This window comes from Ctenopharyngodon idella, chromosome 10 (assembly GCF_019924925.1).
Source record: "Ctenopharyngodon idella isolate HZGC_01 chromosome 10, HZGC01, whole genome shotgun sequence".
Taxonomy (NCBI): domain Eukaryota; kingdom Metazoa; phylum Chordata; class Actinopteri; order Cypriniformes; family Xenocyprididae; genus Ctenopharyngodon; species Ctenopharyngodon idella.
The window spans coordinates 34,482,035-34,495,583 of NC_067229.1; the positions used below are offsets into that span (position 1 = coordinate 34,482,035).

The 13,549-nt window shown below is 36.9% G+C and overlaps 2 protein-coding genes and 1 long non-coding RNA gene across 7 annotated transcripts in view; 2 read left to right on the forward strand and 1 right to left on the reverse strand.

Moving 5' to 3' along the window:
• cadm2a (cell adhesion molecule 2a) overlaps positions 1-13,549 on the reverse strand; it is a 477,303-nt gene that overhangs the window by 139,763 nt on the left and 323,991 nt on the right. The gene's annotated exons all lie outside the window — the stretch shown is intronic.
• Positions 625-5,104, forward strand: LOC127519941 (uncharacterized). 2 transcript variants are annotated; one of them, XR_007931989.1, is made up of 3 exons: positions 625-1,494; positions 3,647-3,754; positions 4,998-5,104. It is a non-coding gene; the product is annotated as an uncharacterized LOC127519941 (long non-coding RNA). The 2 variants fall into 2 exon arrangements; XR_007931988.1 differs by having other exon boundaries at positions 4,952-5,098.
• Positions 8,535-10,760, forward strand: LOC127519934 (CD209 antigen-like protein E). Of its 2 annotated transcripts, none has more exons than XM_051907574.1 (5): positions 8,535-9,010; positions 9,105-9,500; positions 9,716-9,840; positions 10,310-10,416; positions 10,547-10,760. In XM_051907574.1, exons 1-5 carry the CDS (start codon positions 8,935-8,937, stop codon positions 10,689-10,691), a joined length of 849 nt encoding a protein of 282 aa, XP_051763534.1. In that variant the 5' UTR covers positions 8,535-8,934; the 3' UTR covers positions 10,692-10,760. The 2 variants fall into 2 exon arrangements, with proteins under 2 accessions (XP_051763534.1, XP_051763535.1); XM_051907575.1 differs by having other exon boundaries at positions 8,541-9,010; positions 10,507-10,663.

The following is a 13,549-nucleotide window of genomic DNA, read 5'->3' on the forward strand; positions in this document are numbered from 1 at the left end:
TTACTTGTGCTAATGTCAGCTGTTATTCATGTTATTCATCATTCAAATAAAGGGATATTCCAGGTTCAAAACAAACTTAGCTCAAATTCAATTGACGGAATTTGTGGCATAATGTAGATATGCAAAATAAAGACTTTACATATAATGACACTGAGTGATGCTGTGATAATAAATGCATTTAAATAAACAAAATTTCCAGTGACCTTCTGTGGTGAGTTGAAGTTCTTTTATGGAATATGCATTAAATACTTGAAACATTTCCACACACACACAAAAAAAAAGTACATTTTTTTGCATAAATACTGTCCACAAACACAGATGAGGAACAAAACACAGTCCACTCCAGGAGAAAAACTAGAGTTAGTTTGACGACAAAACTGAAAGAAAATGTACAGAGAATACTGATAATATCCATCAAAATGCTGATGTTACAAGAGGTAAATTTGGAAAAGAGATCACGGACCGTAATTCAATGAGAATCCAGTCATCTGAACTCACAGTATACTAAGATAGATTAATTAATTAAGAATAATTCATCACAGAAAATAATAGTAAAAGAGTACAATCCGTTATCACAAAATCAATGACACACAACAAACGCAGCTCCGATCAAGGCGTCCTCCATCCACCAGGTTTTTGTAGTTTTTTAAATGTCGGCAGCTTCAGAGTTCCTACTGCCGGTGCGAATGCAACTACGAAAATGGCCGGGGGAGGAAATTAGTTCTTGGGAGCTATCCTAGTGGCTAGTTCCTATAACTGAGTTCTTAGAACTACCCGGTGCGAACGCCTCTTATGTGAAGATCAGAAGCTCTAGAACAGCTCCAGTGTGTTTGGTGCTGCTGTGTGTTCTTCTGCTGACTGCAGTCATAGTGCTGTGTGTCAAGTTCACTCAAGAGAGAAAGCAGCTCATTATCATGAATGAGAATCTGACTAGAGAGAGTTAGACCAGCTTAAATGGGATAAACATGATCTTCAGATGAGTCTTGGTGAAATGGGTGAGTTTCTTTGGATATTTTAGTAGTTGCTACATTGCAGGAATATGATCTGGTTAGTATTCATAGGTATTTGTATGTAAATGTTAGGATCATTAATAACCACTTTATGGAATTCATAGATGATTTTAGGTGTGTAGGTACAATCCCTATGAATACTAATGAGATTGTGTTCATAGCTTACACTTTTTAAAGGTGCCCTAGAATACTATTTCACAAGATGTAGTATAAGTCTAAGGTGTCCCCAGAATGTGTCTGTGAAGTTTCAGCTCAAAATACCCCATAGATTTTTTATGACACCATGTTTTAACTGCCTGTTTTGGAGTGTGATTAAAAATGCGCAGATTCAGTGCGTGTACACCTTTAAATGCTCGTGCTCCCCGCCCCCAAGCTCACGACTCTCATTTATACAGAGCATAAACAATAGAATAAGTTCACACAGCTAATATAACTCTCAAAATGGATCTTTACAAAGTGTTTGTGATGCAGCATATCAGATCACGTAAGTATGGCATGTATTTTGTGGATATTTACATTTGATTCTGAATGAGTTTGATAATGCTGCGTGGCTAACGGGGCTAATGCTACACTGGTGGACAGATTTATAAAGAATGATGATGCGTTTATGAATTATACAGACTGCAAGCGTTTAATAATGAAAATAACGACATGGCTCTGGTCTCCGTGAATACAGTAAGAAACAATGGTAACTCTAACCACATTTAACAGTACATTAGCAACATGCTAACGAAACATTTAGAAAGACTATTTACAAATATCACTAAATGATATCATGTATCATGAAGAGTTATTATCGATCCATCTGCCATTTTCGCTATTGTCTTTGCTTGCTTCACAATACCTGCATAACTTCTGATGATTTGGCTGTGCAGCTCCAGACGTTAATACTGGCTTGTCTAATGCTTAGAACATGGGCTGGCATATGCAAAAGTTAGACTGATGGACAGTTGGACAGATGACTGAGACAAGTTAAAGGACTGTTTGAAGGAGACTGAAAAAGTGCTAATAGTTGAATTGTATGAAATCACTAAACTGACCTGATTATTATTATAAATTATTGTCATAATTATCTCATATCATATAGCAAGCAGCACTGATCTGTTGACGCAGGTTCTGGGCGTCTAGAGAGCCTAATAGTTATATGGGCAAACATGAAGACTGCTATTTCTGCTATTTCAGAATGGGTTGATTATCCATGCAACTGTACACTTAAATGGATCTGTGAGAAGACTATTTTAAATGACACATTTCAATAAATATGTGTGCATAGCACATTATGAAGACCTACATTAGCCTGTGAAGATTTTTCATGTAACTGTTTGAAAGGCACTTTGCTTTATAATTCTATTCTATAATAAACCAAATGCAATATTAAAGCTTTAGAATTACACCAGCACAACACAAACGTTTTATGTACTCAAATTACATACATACCCAACAAATGTATCAATAATTGATATAAATCTACAATAAAAGTGTGTATTCATGATGCTACAATGTTTACTAATTTATTTAAAGTAATTGGATATTTCATGTAGTCACTAGTAACTTTTTCACCCCTACTTGTTCAGAGAGAGTATTTGTTCATGTAATGTACTGCAGCTATGTCTTACATTACAACCCTTTTAATAATGACGTAGCTTACATGAGAAAATTTGGGGGCCAACATATATTTCAACCTTTCAGAAAAGTTAGTTTTGGAAAGTTTGGCCATAACATTTTGAATAATCAAACAGTGGCAGGTTACAGGTATAATCATTAAACTTCTATGAGTACAAGCCCCTGTGTGACATTCCATGGTGAGCTGAACTTCCTGTACCTGTACATACAAATACTTGAAACTTTTCCACACACCATGACACATATCAGGAATATAATAAGGTCCATCTCAGAGCTGCTAGTATTAGGCAGTTATCGTCCTTATTTGTTATTAGTTGGTAACTAAAATAAAATAAATAAAGGTTATATTTTAGAACACTCTCACGTTCACTGGAACCTTCTGAAAGCAAATAAAGGTATGACTCAGAAAATGGACAGAGGAGTAAGACAAATTAAGACTGATGATATCTATGAAAATGCTGATGCTATAAGAGTTAAAATAACAAAATTTCACTAATTTTTGTGAATGAGAATCTGACTACAGAGAGAGACCAGCTACTAATCAAGATTACCAACCTCACAAAAGAGAAAGACCGGCTTCTGACCAAGATTACCAGCTTCACAGAAAAAGCCCAGCAACTAACCAGATTTCCAACCTCAAAGAAGAGAAAGACCAACAACTTGCCAAGATTACCAGCATCACAGAGGAGAAATACCAGCTAATAACCAAGATTTCCGACCTCAAAGAAAAAAAAAAAAAAAAAAAAAAAACAGCTACTAATCAAGATTACCAACCAAATAGAAGAGAAACAACAGCTTCTGACTAAGATTACCATCCTCACATAAGAGAGAATCCAGCTAATAAGTGAACTTTTGATGAGTTGTGGTAAATAGAACAAGCTTCTTTAGTCTAAGTGGTTATTTGGTGTGCACAATATATAAAATATATATTTGTTCATAGGGTTTCTTTATGAGATGTGGGATGAGGTGTAGATGGGAATAATGAGCTAATGGATGAATTGGTGTGTTAACAGATGAATAGATTTACTATCCTCTCCTCTGAGGAGAAGAGCTGGACTGAGAGCAGATACTGTACAGAGAGAGGAACAGATCTGACCATCATAAACAACAGAGAGGAACAAGTGAGTGAGTGAGAGAAAGATAGTGTGAGTGTGCAATGAAATCTCATGAGTATTCTTATATATTTTACATAATTATTTAACCATTAATTATGTAACAATTCTTTTGTCTGACGTGGGACAAGGAGTTTTCTCAACATATTGCTATGACTCAAAAAATGACCACAAAATATACTACTAAAACTATACTACTTAAACTAAAAAAACATAAAATGATCATACAAAGCAAAAGAGCATGATGTTTGTGTGCTGTAATCCAATCTTCAAAATCCATATGAACAATCTTTGTCTCCATCCTCAGTAGTGACCGCAAACGTCAAATCCCACACTTGTGACAAATTCAAAACTTGCTGTCTCAAAAAGTTCACCGATTGTGACATGCAATGTTTGCATTTGAATAGTGCTATGCGTGGACAGATATGATTTGAAGTGATTAACAACTTAAATTCTTCTCTGTACCTCACACAAAACAATTGTATACCAGCAGAGATGACTGTGAGGTGTGTACCACCTGAAACGCACTGACGACATGTGTATGTAAATACATACGGACTGAATGCAATGATTGGACAAACATTTTATGGTCATACGCCTTCCACAGATGATACATATACATAAACACATTTAGACCACTTAACTTAGTGATTGCTATCAGGATGTGAAGAGACTTTCAACCAGCATAACAAAAATGTTTCTGGAACAAATCTCCTACTTTGCCTTTAATTATAGTAATATATTATATTAATTCATATTAACAGGACATTGGGACATATTTTACGCAATTTCCTTGGAGTGTAAGCATAATTTATATTTATCTACAGTATTTATTATAAATGATTTATCAATGCACATCACATTTAAACTGCATGTGCCCTCATAATCTTTCATTAAAATAACATCCCCTCCTTCTTGCAATGACATCTCTTCTCTTCTCTGATGACGTGCTTACTGCCACGACGACGGGACAACCTGTCACTCACATGACATCACGGCAATCGCAATGGCCGAGTTTCACTCAGACCACAAAAGGGAAGAAAAGACTATCACATCTTCTGTTTCATGCTGACTTTAAGGATCTGATGTCACATTTTGTTTTGTTCACACATTCACCACAAGTTTGTTTGCCACTAGCTTTAAAAAGAAAACGAGTGCTGACTACATCTACAAAGAACAAGGAACAAAATCGTTTTATTTTTAAAGGTTAAAAAGAAGAAATGTCTGATGGTATTTATGACGATGTGGTCAGGACAGAGCCTGAGGGAATGAACAGAGAGCGAGTGGAGATGATGGTGGAAATCTATGAGGGTGCAGATTGTGTGAGAGATCATGACTTCAGGACAAACACACAAAGACTCGTCTCTGTTTGCATATGTTCAACCATCTAATGTCATACCTGTGGTGTTCAGGAAATGATTGTGTGAAGATCAGAAGCTCAGCTACAGTGAGCTACAGTGTGTTTGTTTGGTTCTGCTTTGTGATCTTCTGATGCTATAATATTATTTAATAACTAGCAATTTGTATGTTTTTTTGGAGGGTCACTATCCCGAGTTGTCCTCCTCATGAATGTAAAATAAAAAAATAAAACATGAACCAAAATATGTTTACTAAGCCCATGTGTTTCAGTTAGAATTGTCATAAATCTGATATCTGAAATGATTTTATTAACTGAACTGTACATTGACAACCTTGAACACTATAGCACAGCATCAGTCCATTGTTTGCCCTTTATCATTAAAGCGAACCTCAGATGAGGTCAGGTGCATTTGAGTGTGTGTTCAAATCAGAAACAAACTGATTTGAACAGAAAAACATGGTGGTGTTACCATGACTGTTTCATGGAGGACCTGAGGCCTTCACAAAACAAAGAAACCACAGACCACAAACAGTGTTTTCAGCCTTGACTTTACAGACATAGTGCTTTTAGTTACTTTAGCTTCTGTGGTACACGCATGAAAATGTTTTGAAGATTTCAAAACATAGGAATTTGAGATTGCAAGCTTAAAATAAAGAACACAAAAGCACTATTAAAAGTATCATAAAATATGAGCATATGACCTGGGGGTTTATTCCAAGTCTTTTGTATACGATAGCTTTGGGTGAAGAACAAACCAAAGTTGAGTTATTTATTGATCATCTTCTTCTGTGAGCTGTTATATGATGCAACTGAATCAGAGTCAGTGATTACATTTACAAGCACCCTGCCAATGCAATTATAATGAGACTGAGACAATATTGTGATTAAACTTTACTTCATAGAAACATAATACAAACCCGATTCCAAAAAAGTTGGGACACTGTACAAATTGTGAATAAAAAAGGAATGCAATGATGTGAAAATTTCAAATTTCAATATTTTATTCAGAATACAACATAGATGACATATCAAATGTTTAAACTGAGAAAATGTATCATTTTAAGGGAAAAATAAGTTGATTTTAAATTTCATGGCATCAACACATCTCAAAAAAGTTGGGACAAGGCCATGTTTACCACTGTGTGGCATCCCCTCTTCTTTTTATAACAGTCTGCAAACGTCTGGGGACTGAGGAGACAAGTTACTCAAGTTTAGGAATAGGAATGTTGTCCCATTCTTGTCTAATACAGGCTTCTAGTTGCTCAACTGTCTTAGGTCTTCTTTGTCGCATCTTCCTCTTTATGATGCACCAAATGTTTTCTATGGGTGAAAGATTTGGACTGCAGGCTGGCCATTTCAGTACCCGGATCCTTCTTCTACGCAGCCATGATGTTGTAATTGATGCAGTATGTGGTCTGGCATTGTCATGTTGGAAAATGCAAGGTCTTCCCTGAAAGAGACGACGTCTGGATAGGAGCATATGTTGTTCTAGAACTTGGATATACATTTCAGCATTGATGGTGCCTTTCCAGATGTGTAAGCTGCCCATGCCACACGCACTCATGCAACCCCATACCATCAGAGATGCAGGCTTCTGAACTGAGCGCTGATAACACCTTGGGTTGTCCTTGTCCTCTTTAGTCCGGATGACATGGCATCCCAGTTTTCCAAAAAGAACTTCAAATTTTGATTTGTCTGACCACAGAACAGTTTTCCACTTTGCCACAGTCCATTTTAAATGAGCCTTGGCCCAGAGAAAACACCTGAACTTCTGGATCATGTTTAGATATGGCTTCTTTTTTGACCTATAGAGTTTTAGCCGGCAACGGTGAATGGCACGGTGGATTGTGTTCACCGACAATGTTTTCTGGAAGTATTCCTGAGCCCATGTTGTGATTTCCATTACAGTAGCATTCCTGTATGTGATGCAGTGCCGTCTAAGGGCCCGAAGATCACGGGCATCCAGTATGGTTTTCCGGCCTTGACCCTTACGCACAGAGATTGTTCCAGATTCTCTGAATCTTTGGATGATATTACGCACTGTAGATGGTGATAACTTCAAACTCTTTGCAATTTTTCTCTGAGAAACTCCTTTCTGATATTGCTCCACTATTTTTCGCCGCAGCATTGGGGGAATTGGTGATCCTCTGCCCATCTTGACTTCTGAGAGACACTGCCACTCTGAGAGACTCTTTTTATACCCAATCATGTTGCCAATTGACCTAATAAGTTGCAAATTGGTCCTCCAGCTGTTCCTTATATGTACATTTAACTTTTCCGGCCTCTTATTGCTACCTGTCCCAACTTTTTTGGAATGTGTAGCTCTCATGAAATCCAAAATGAGCCAATATTTGGCATGACATTTCAAAATGTCTCACTTTCAACATTTGATATATTTTATTCACAATAGAATATAGATAGCATAAGTTTATGAGATTTGTAAATTATTGCATTCCTTTTTTATTCACAATTTGTACAGTGTCCCAACTTTTTTGGATTTTGTGTGTTTTCGGCTGCAGGGATGAAGTTGACAATGCTGACTCGTTATCTCCGCAGTAGTGGACACACCTATATGTACATTTCATATGGATTACATAATCTGAGAATATTTTTTTTAGATTTGAATTGGTTCATTTAAAAGTAGACATTTCAGGCTTTCCATAGATATTTTTCTCATGTCTGTGAGGCAGGTATAGGCTGAGTTTCAGTTAGTTTTTGTGACACGCTCAAGTTTCAAGTTTGTTTTCTTTATTTTACAAAAGCACAACATTTTGTTGTTATTGTAATTTACAGTTACAGTTAGCATTTTCAGTTTCGAATGTTGGATTATTCTAATCTGTATGACCGAAAATGAGTATTTTAAGTTGAATGCAAGTGATCATACCAGCGCCTCCATGTCATGCAGTAAGCGCGCTCTCCACACAAACACTTGGACATGTGCCAAATAATTGCGCACATTTATCTAGTTTAATGTGAGCGCACTTGTAAAGTTGCTACTAGGTCGATGAATGATGAATGATAGGCGAATGTTTGGATTTCCTGCAGTCAACGATCTGTGTCAGACTGCATGATTTCGCCACTTCCTGTGGAGTTTTTTGTTTATTATTATTTTTTCTGTGAATAACCAACTAATACCAATTTTCGTCAACTAAGCCTCTTCTCGTCAACTAACGGTTAGAATAAAATCTGTTCCTCACATTAAACTATTATTAACTTAAGACTTGGACTGCCTTTATGATACTTTATTTTTAATTTGCTTTTATTTAAATTCATTTAAACTTTTCTACCACATTTGAGGTGTATTACTGATTATACATACTCATTGAAAGCCTCATTCTGTGTCAGTCTCATTATGTCAATAAAGTTAAAAACCTTTACCCTAGCCTCCTTGAGCATTACACCTCACATGACCTTATACACTGAACTCTAGATCATTTCCGTTCTGCATTTAAAAGAAGCATCACAGCCAATACAAACAAACATGCAACTGAAGATCACAGATGATTGAGCACAATTAAGTTACATTTTCTCATCAATTTTGATTTCACTGTATTAAGTAAGGTGACTTTTCTCACATTTATAATTTTACTGTGCTAATTTGAACCTGGCTGCTACATATAACCACATGACCAAAATAGTGCCTTTTAATAAGTCCTTTTTTTATGCAAATGAATTGGAATTAACCCACAGGATATCACGTGCTCTTTTACTGTGACATACTTTGCCACATATTGGCCTCACCTACTAAAACAGAGTCTCAAATAGCAGAGGACTACAGAGTAGAGAAACACACAGACACACATCATTTCCATGACCAAGTGAACAAAAAATGTCTCAGCCTATTTATAGCAATATAAACACTGATGGAACACGGGAGATGGAGAGGGTCAAGACAAACCAAACAGGTACAAATACAACACGAACAACACACAATTTTTTTTTTTTTTTTTTTTTTTAATTTATTTATTTTTTAAATATCTTGATATCTGTCATCTTCAGGAAGTGATAGTGTGAAGATCAGAAGCTCCAGAGCAGCTCTAGTGTGTTTGGTGCTGCTGTGTGTTCTTCTGCTGACTGCAGTCATAGTGCTGTGTGTCCGCATCCATACAAACAGCACAAACTACACAGAAGAGACACACCAGTTACTAACTACAATTACCAACCTGACAGAGGAGAGAGACCAGCTAATAACCAAGATCAACAACCACACAGAAGAAAGAGTCCAGCTACTAACCAAGATTACTAACCTGACAGAAGAGAGAGACCAACTACTAAACAAGGACATAACCTTGACAAATGAAAGGGATGGATTAACCAAAAACAATTACCAGACTAAACAAAGAGACCAGTTCAATCAGGAGAGAAACGAACTGTGGAAGATGCTCAATGAAATGGGTAACGTTAAATTATAGTACAATTACTCACACAAGTGTTTACTGGGGTCATTCCATAAACTTGCAGTGTATTTATATACAGCTTGTTATATATACCACAACATAATCAACAACCCCCACACAAATAGTTTTTGAGTGCACACTATCATAAACACATTTCATAATGCAGTACAGGTGGAAAAAAAGTGCTAGTAGATGATCTGGTTGTGTTTACAGATGGATTTATTTATCAGTCCAGTTTTTACTATATGTCTGCTGAAAAGAAGAGCTGGACTGATAGCAGAAGACACTGTACAGAGAGAGGAGCAGATCTGATCACCATAAACAACAGAGAGGAACAAGTGAGTGAAATACAGATTGGGCACCAAAGGTACACAGTATGTATGTCTACCCATAAGACTTTCGTTCTTCTTCAGATTAAAGATATTTTTAATGAAATCTAAAAGATTTTTGTCCCTACATTGAAAGTCAATTCACCCAAAACTCTGACGTTTCAAAATGTTCATTAGACATACATAGAGCTCAACTGTTCTTGCTTGATGCAACAAAGCTTGAGAACAAAGTTGCTCTATGTTTGTTCACTGATCAATGTTTATATTTGAATAAAACCCTAAATTAACTCTTTAAATCATATAAAGCAATCATTTCTCTTCAGAACACTTGGGTTAAACCGCTCAATTCATATGGATTACTTTTACAGCCTCTATGAACTTTGAAGCGTTAGAGTTTTGGATGAATAAACTTTTAGTGGAAGGAAGTGGTATTTTTAAGTGAACTAACTTTATGTTGCTTACTGATTCATTCTACTAGGAGTTTGTTAAAACGATTTCTGGTAACACTGGAGTCTGGATTGGTCTGACTGACAGTGATGTGGAGGGCAGATGGAAATGGGTTGATGGCTCCAACATGACCTCTGGGTGAGAAATCACTGAACTGAATGGATTATTATCTAATAAACTGATTGATATCTAATAAACGATTCTCACAGTCAGTATCATATCACACAGAAAGCAGCACTGAACATCTAATGCTGATCTGTTGATGCAGGTTGTGGATGTTTGGAGAACCAAATGGATATGGAAAAGAGAACTGTGTTGTGTTATATCCATCAGGGTGGTATGATTATCCATGTAATGATGCTTTTAAATGTATCTGTGTGAAAAATATTTTTTTTAAAAAAAGGAGCAATTAAATTAAATATATTTTACATCCGTAACTACAATATGTGAAATGTGTTGTATAACTGAGTCAAGTTTCTTAATATTCTCACCATAGTTTTAAATAATGGCAGTAACTACTGTATAGTGACAGTGAGTAAAGCATATATAAAACATGACAACATCTTATCACAATAAATACAACATTATTTACATTTTGCATTTAATCATTTAGCAGACGCTTTTATCCAAAAGGACTTACAAATGAGGAGAGCAATAGAAGCAATCAAGCCAACAATAGGGGCAACAATATGCAAGTGCTGTGACTAGTCCCATTTAGTACACATAGCGGTTTTGTTTTGTTTTTTTAATAGATATATAGAATAAGTGTTATTAATAGGTCAAGTGTTGACAAAAAAAGATGCATCTTCAGCCATGTCTTTAAAATGACTAAAGACTAGGTTGTTTTTTTTTTTTTTGTAAGTGAAGTGACATGTGAAGTGACATGTGGCCAAATATGGTGACCCATACTCAGAATTTGTGCTTTGCATTTAACCCATCCAAGTGCACACACACACACACACCGTGAACACACACACCCGAAGCAGTGGGCAGCCAATGCCGCGGCGCCCGGGGAGCAGTTGGGGGTATGGGCTTTGCTCAAGGGTCTCACCTCAGTCGTGGTATTGAGGGTGGAGAGAGCGCTGGACATTCACTCCCCTCACCGACAATCCCTGCCGGACCCGAGACTCGAACTCATGACCTTTGGGTTACAAGTCCGACTTGGGTTACAAGTCCGACAAGTCCGACTCTCTATCCATTAAGCCACGACTGCCCCCTAAACGTGGCACAGTGTGATGGAGAGTTCGCAAAGAAACTTTTGTTAAAAGACGAAGCAGCCAACTGTATTGGATCTGACAGCAGCTGGATCACAAACTGTAAATAAATGATTTCTTAATGCTTCGTCTGTAAATTATGGTTTTATAAGAGTAATGTTTTCAAGACACTTAAGGCCCAGGTATACTTCACTTTCCGCGCCCGGATGCGTCTCGCGCACAGTCGTGTCTACGCATCTTTCAAAGTATACTCAACCACGGATGCGCGCGAGATCGACACATGCACAGTACAATTTTTTCTATACTCTTACCAGACATCGTGTCATCATCGGGACATTCGCTGGGCAGGATCGGAGAAGAAAAATAGTGCATCCACCATTGCAACATAGTTCAGAAGACACCAAGTGAACAAGAATCCAAAAACGATGGAGAAGGATATGCTTCTAAGTTTACTCGTCTTGTTTTTGAATCGCTCTTTTCACACTCTTCTTCGACGACTGCACACTGTGCTCAGTACTGTGCGTATTGCCACCTAGTGGACTCTTCTGTCCTGCTTGCGCATGCGCTATGTCATGTCATGTGGACGGTGCGCGAACGTGGACGGCCGAAGTATACTTTGGGCTTTACATGCAATAGCGAGTTGCCGTTGAAACAGTCTGCAGTATATGCAATGACGTTTTATATACACTGCGTGGAGAATTATTAGGCAAGTTGATTTTCTGATCATATTTTTTTTCCAAACACATTTTACCAATTCCAAACCACATCAATCTTAATAACTACTATTAATTTTATATTTAATCATTTATATGTGATATATATTTGTTCATGAAGGCAGGAAGTGAAAAACGCCTTATATTCAGGTGTGCATAATTATTAGGCAGGTTTTCTTTTACAGGCTAAATGAGCCAAAAAAGAGATTTAACTCAGGCTGAAAAGTCAAAAATTAATAAATGCCCATGAGAGGGATGCAATACTAATGCAATACAAGAAATTGCTAAATTAAGGTTGACCAATGGACAGCAAAAGTGACATTGCTCTGCAGGGACAGACAAAAACAGGCCAAGAAGAAAAGACTAAATAAATAAATAAATAAAAAGTAGTAATTAAGGAGAAGAACTAAGTGTGAAACCATCAGGAACCCACTAGTCTGATATCTTTAAATTAAAGACAATAACCAACCAAACATATCAGAAGTTAATATTTTTGGTGGTACTGAAGTCTGGATGGGTCTGACTGACAGTAATGTGGAGGGCAGATGGAAATGGGTTGACGGCACCAACATGACCTCTGGGTGAGAAATCACTGAACTAAATGGATTATTATCTAATAAATAATTCTCACAGTATCATATCAGTATCATGTCACACAGAAGGTACAAAGAACATCTAATTCTGATCTACAGATGCAGGTTCTGGAGGTCTTGAGAGCCTAATGGACAATTGAAAGCTTTGCAAATAGCTTTGGAGAATTTGATGTTTTCCCATTCATAGAGATAGAAGCTGCACTTGCATGCTGCACTTCAAAGATGGCCGCCGAGTGAAATGACTTGTCTTAAAGGGACTTTGATTATATGTCTACCACAGTACACAGTTCAATTCAGAATTACTAAACACAGCAACAGACACATGACAAATCAAAACACTATCCTGAATGTCTGTGGAAACAACGTGAATGTACTGAAACGTGTCTGTGCGTACCTAGAAGTGCTGAACGTAAAAAGCGTAGGAGACTGACAGGAATTTGTTCAATAAAGTCATTTGTTTTTGTTTTGTTTTTGCGAACAAAAAGTATTCTCGCCGCTTCATAAAATTAAGGTTGAACCGCTGTAGTCTCGTGGACTATTTTAACGATGTTTTTACTACTTTCTGGACCTTGAATATGGTAATTAAATTGCTGTCTATGGAGAAGTCAGAGAGCTCTCAGATTTCATCAAAAATATCTTAATTTGTGTTCCAAAGATGAACGAAAGCCTTACGGGTTTGGAATCACATGAGGGTGAGTAATTAATCACAAAATTTTCTATCTCTTTAACATTATGCATGTCAAGAAGTTGG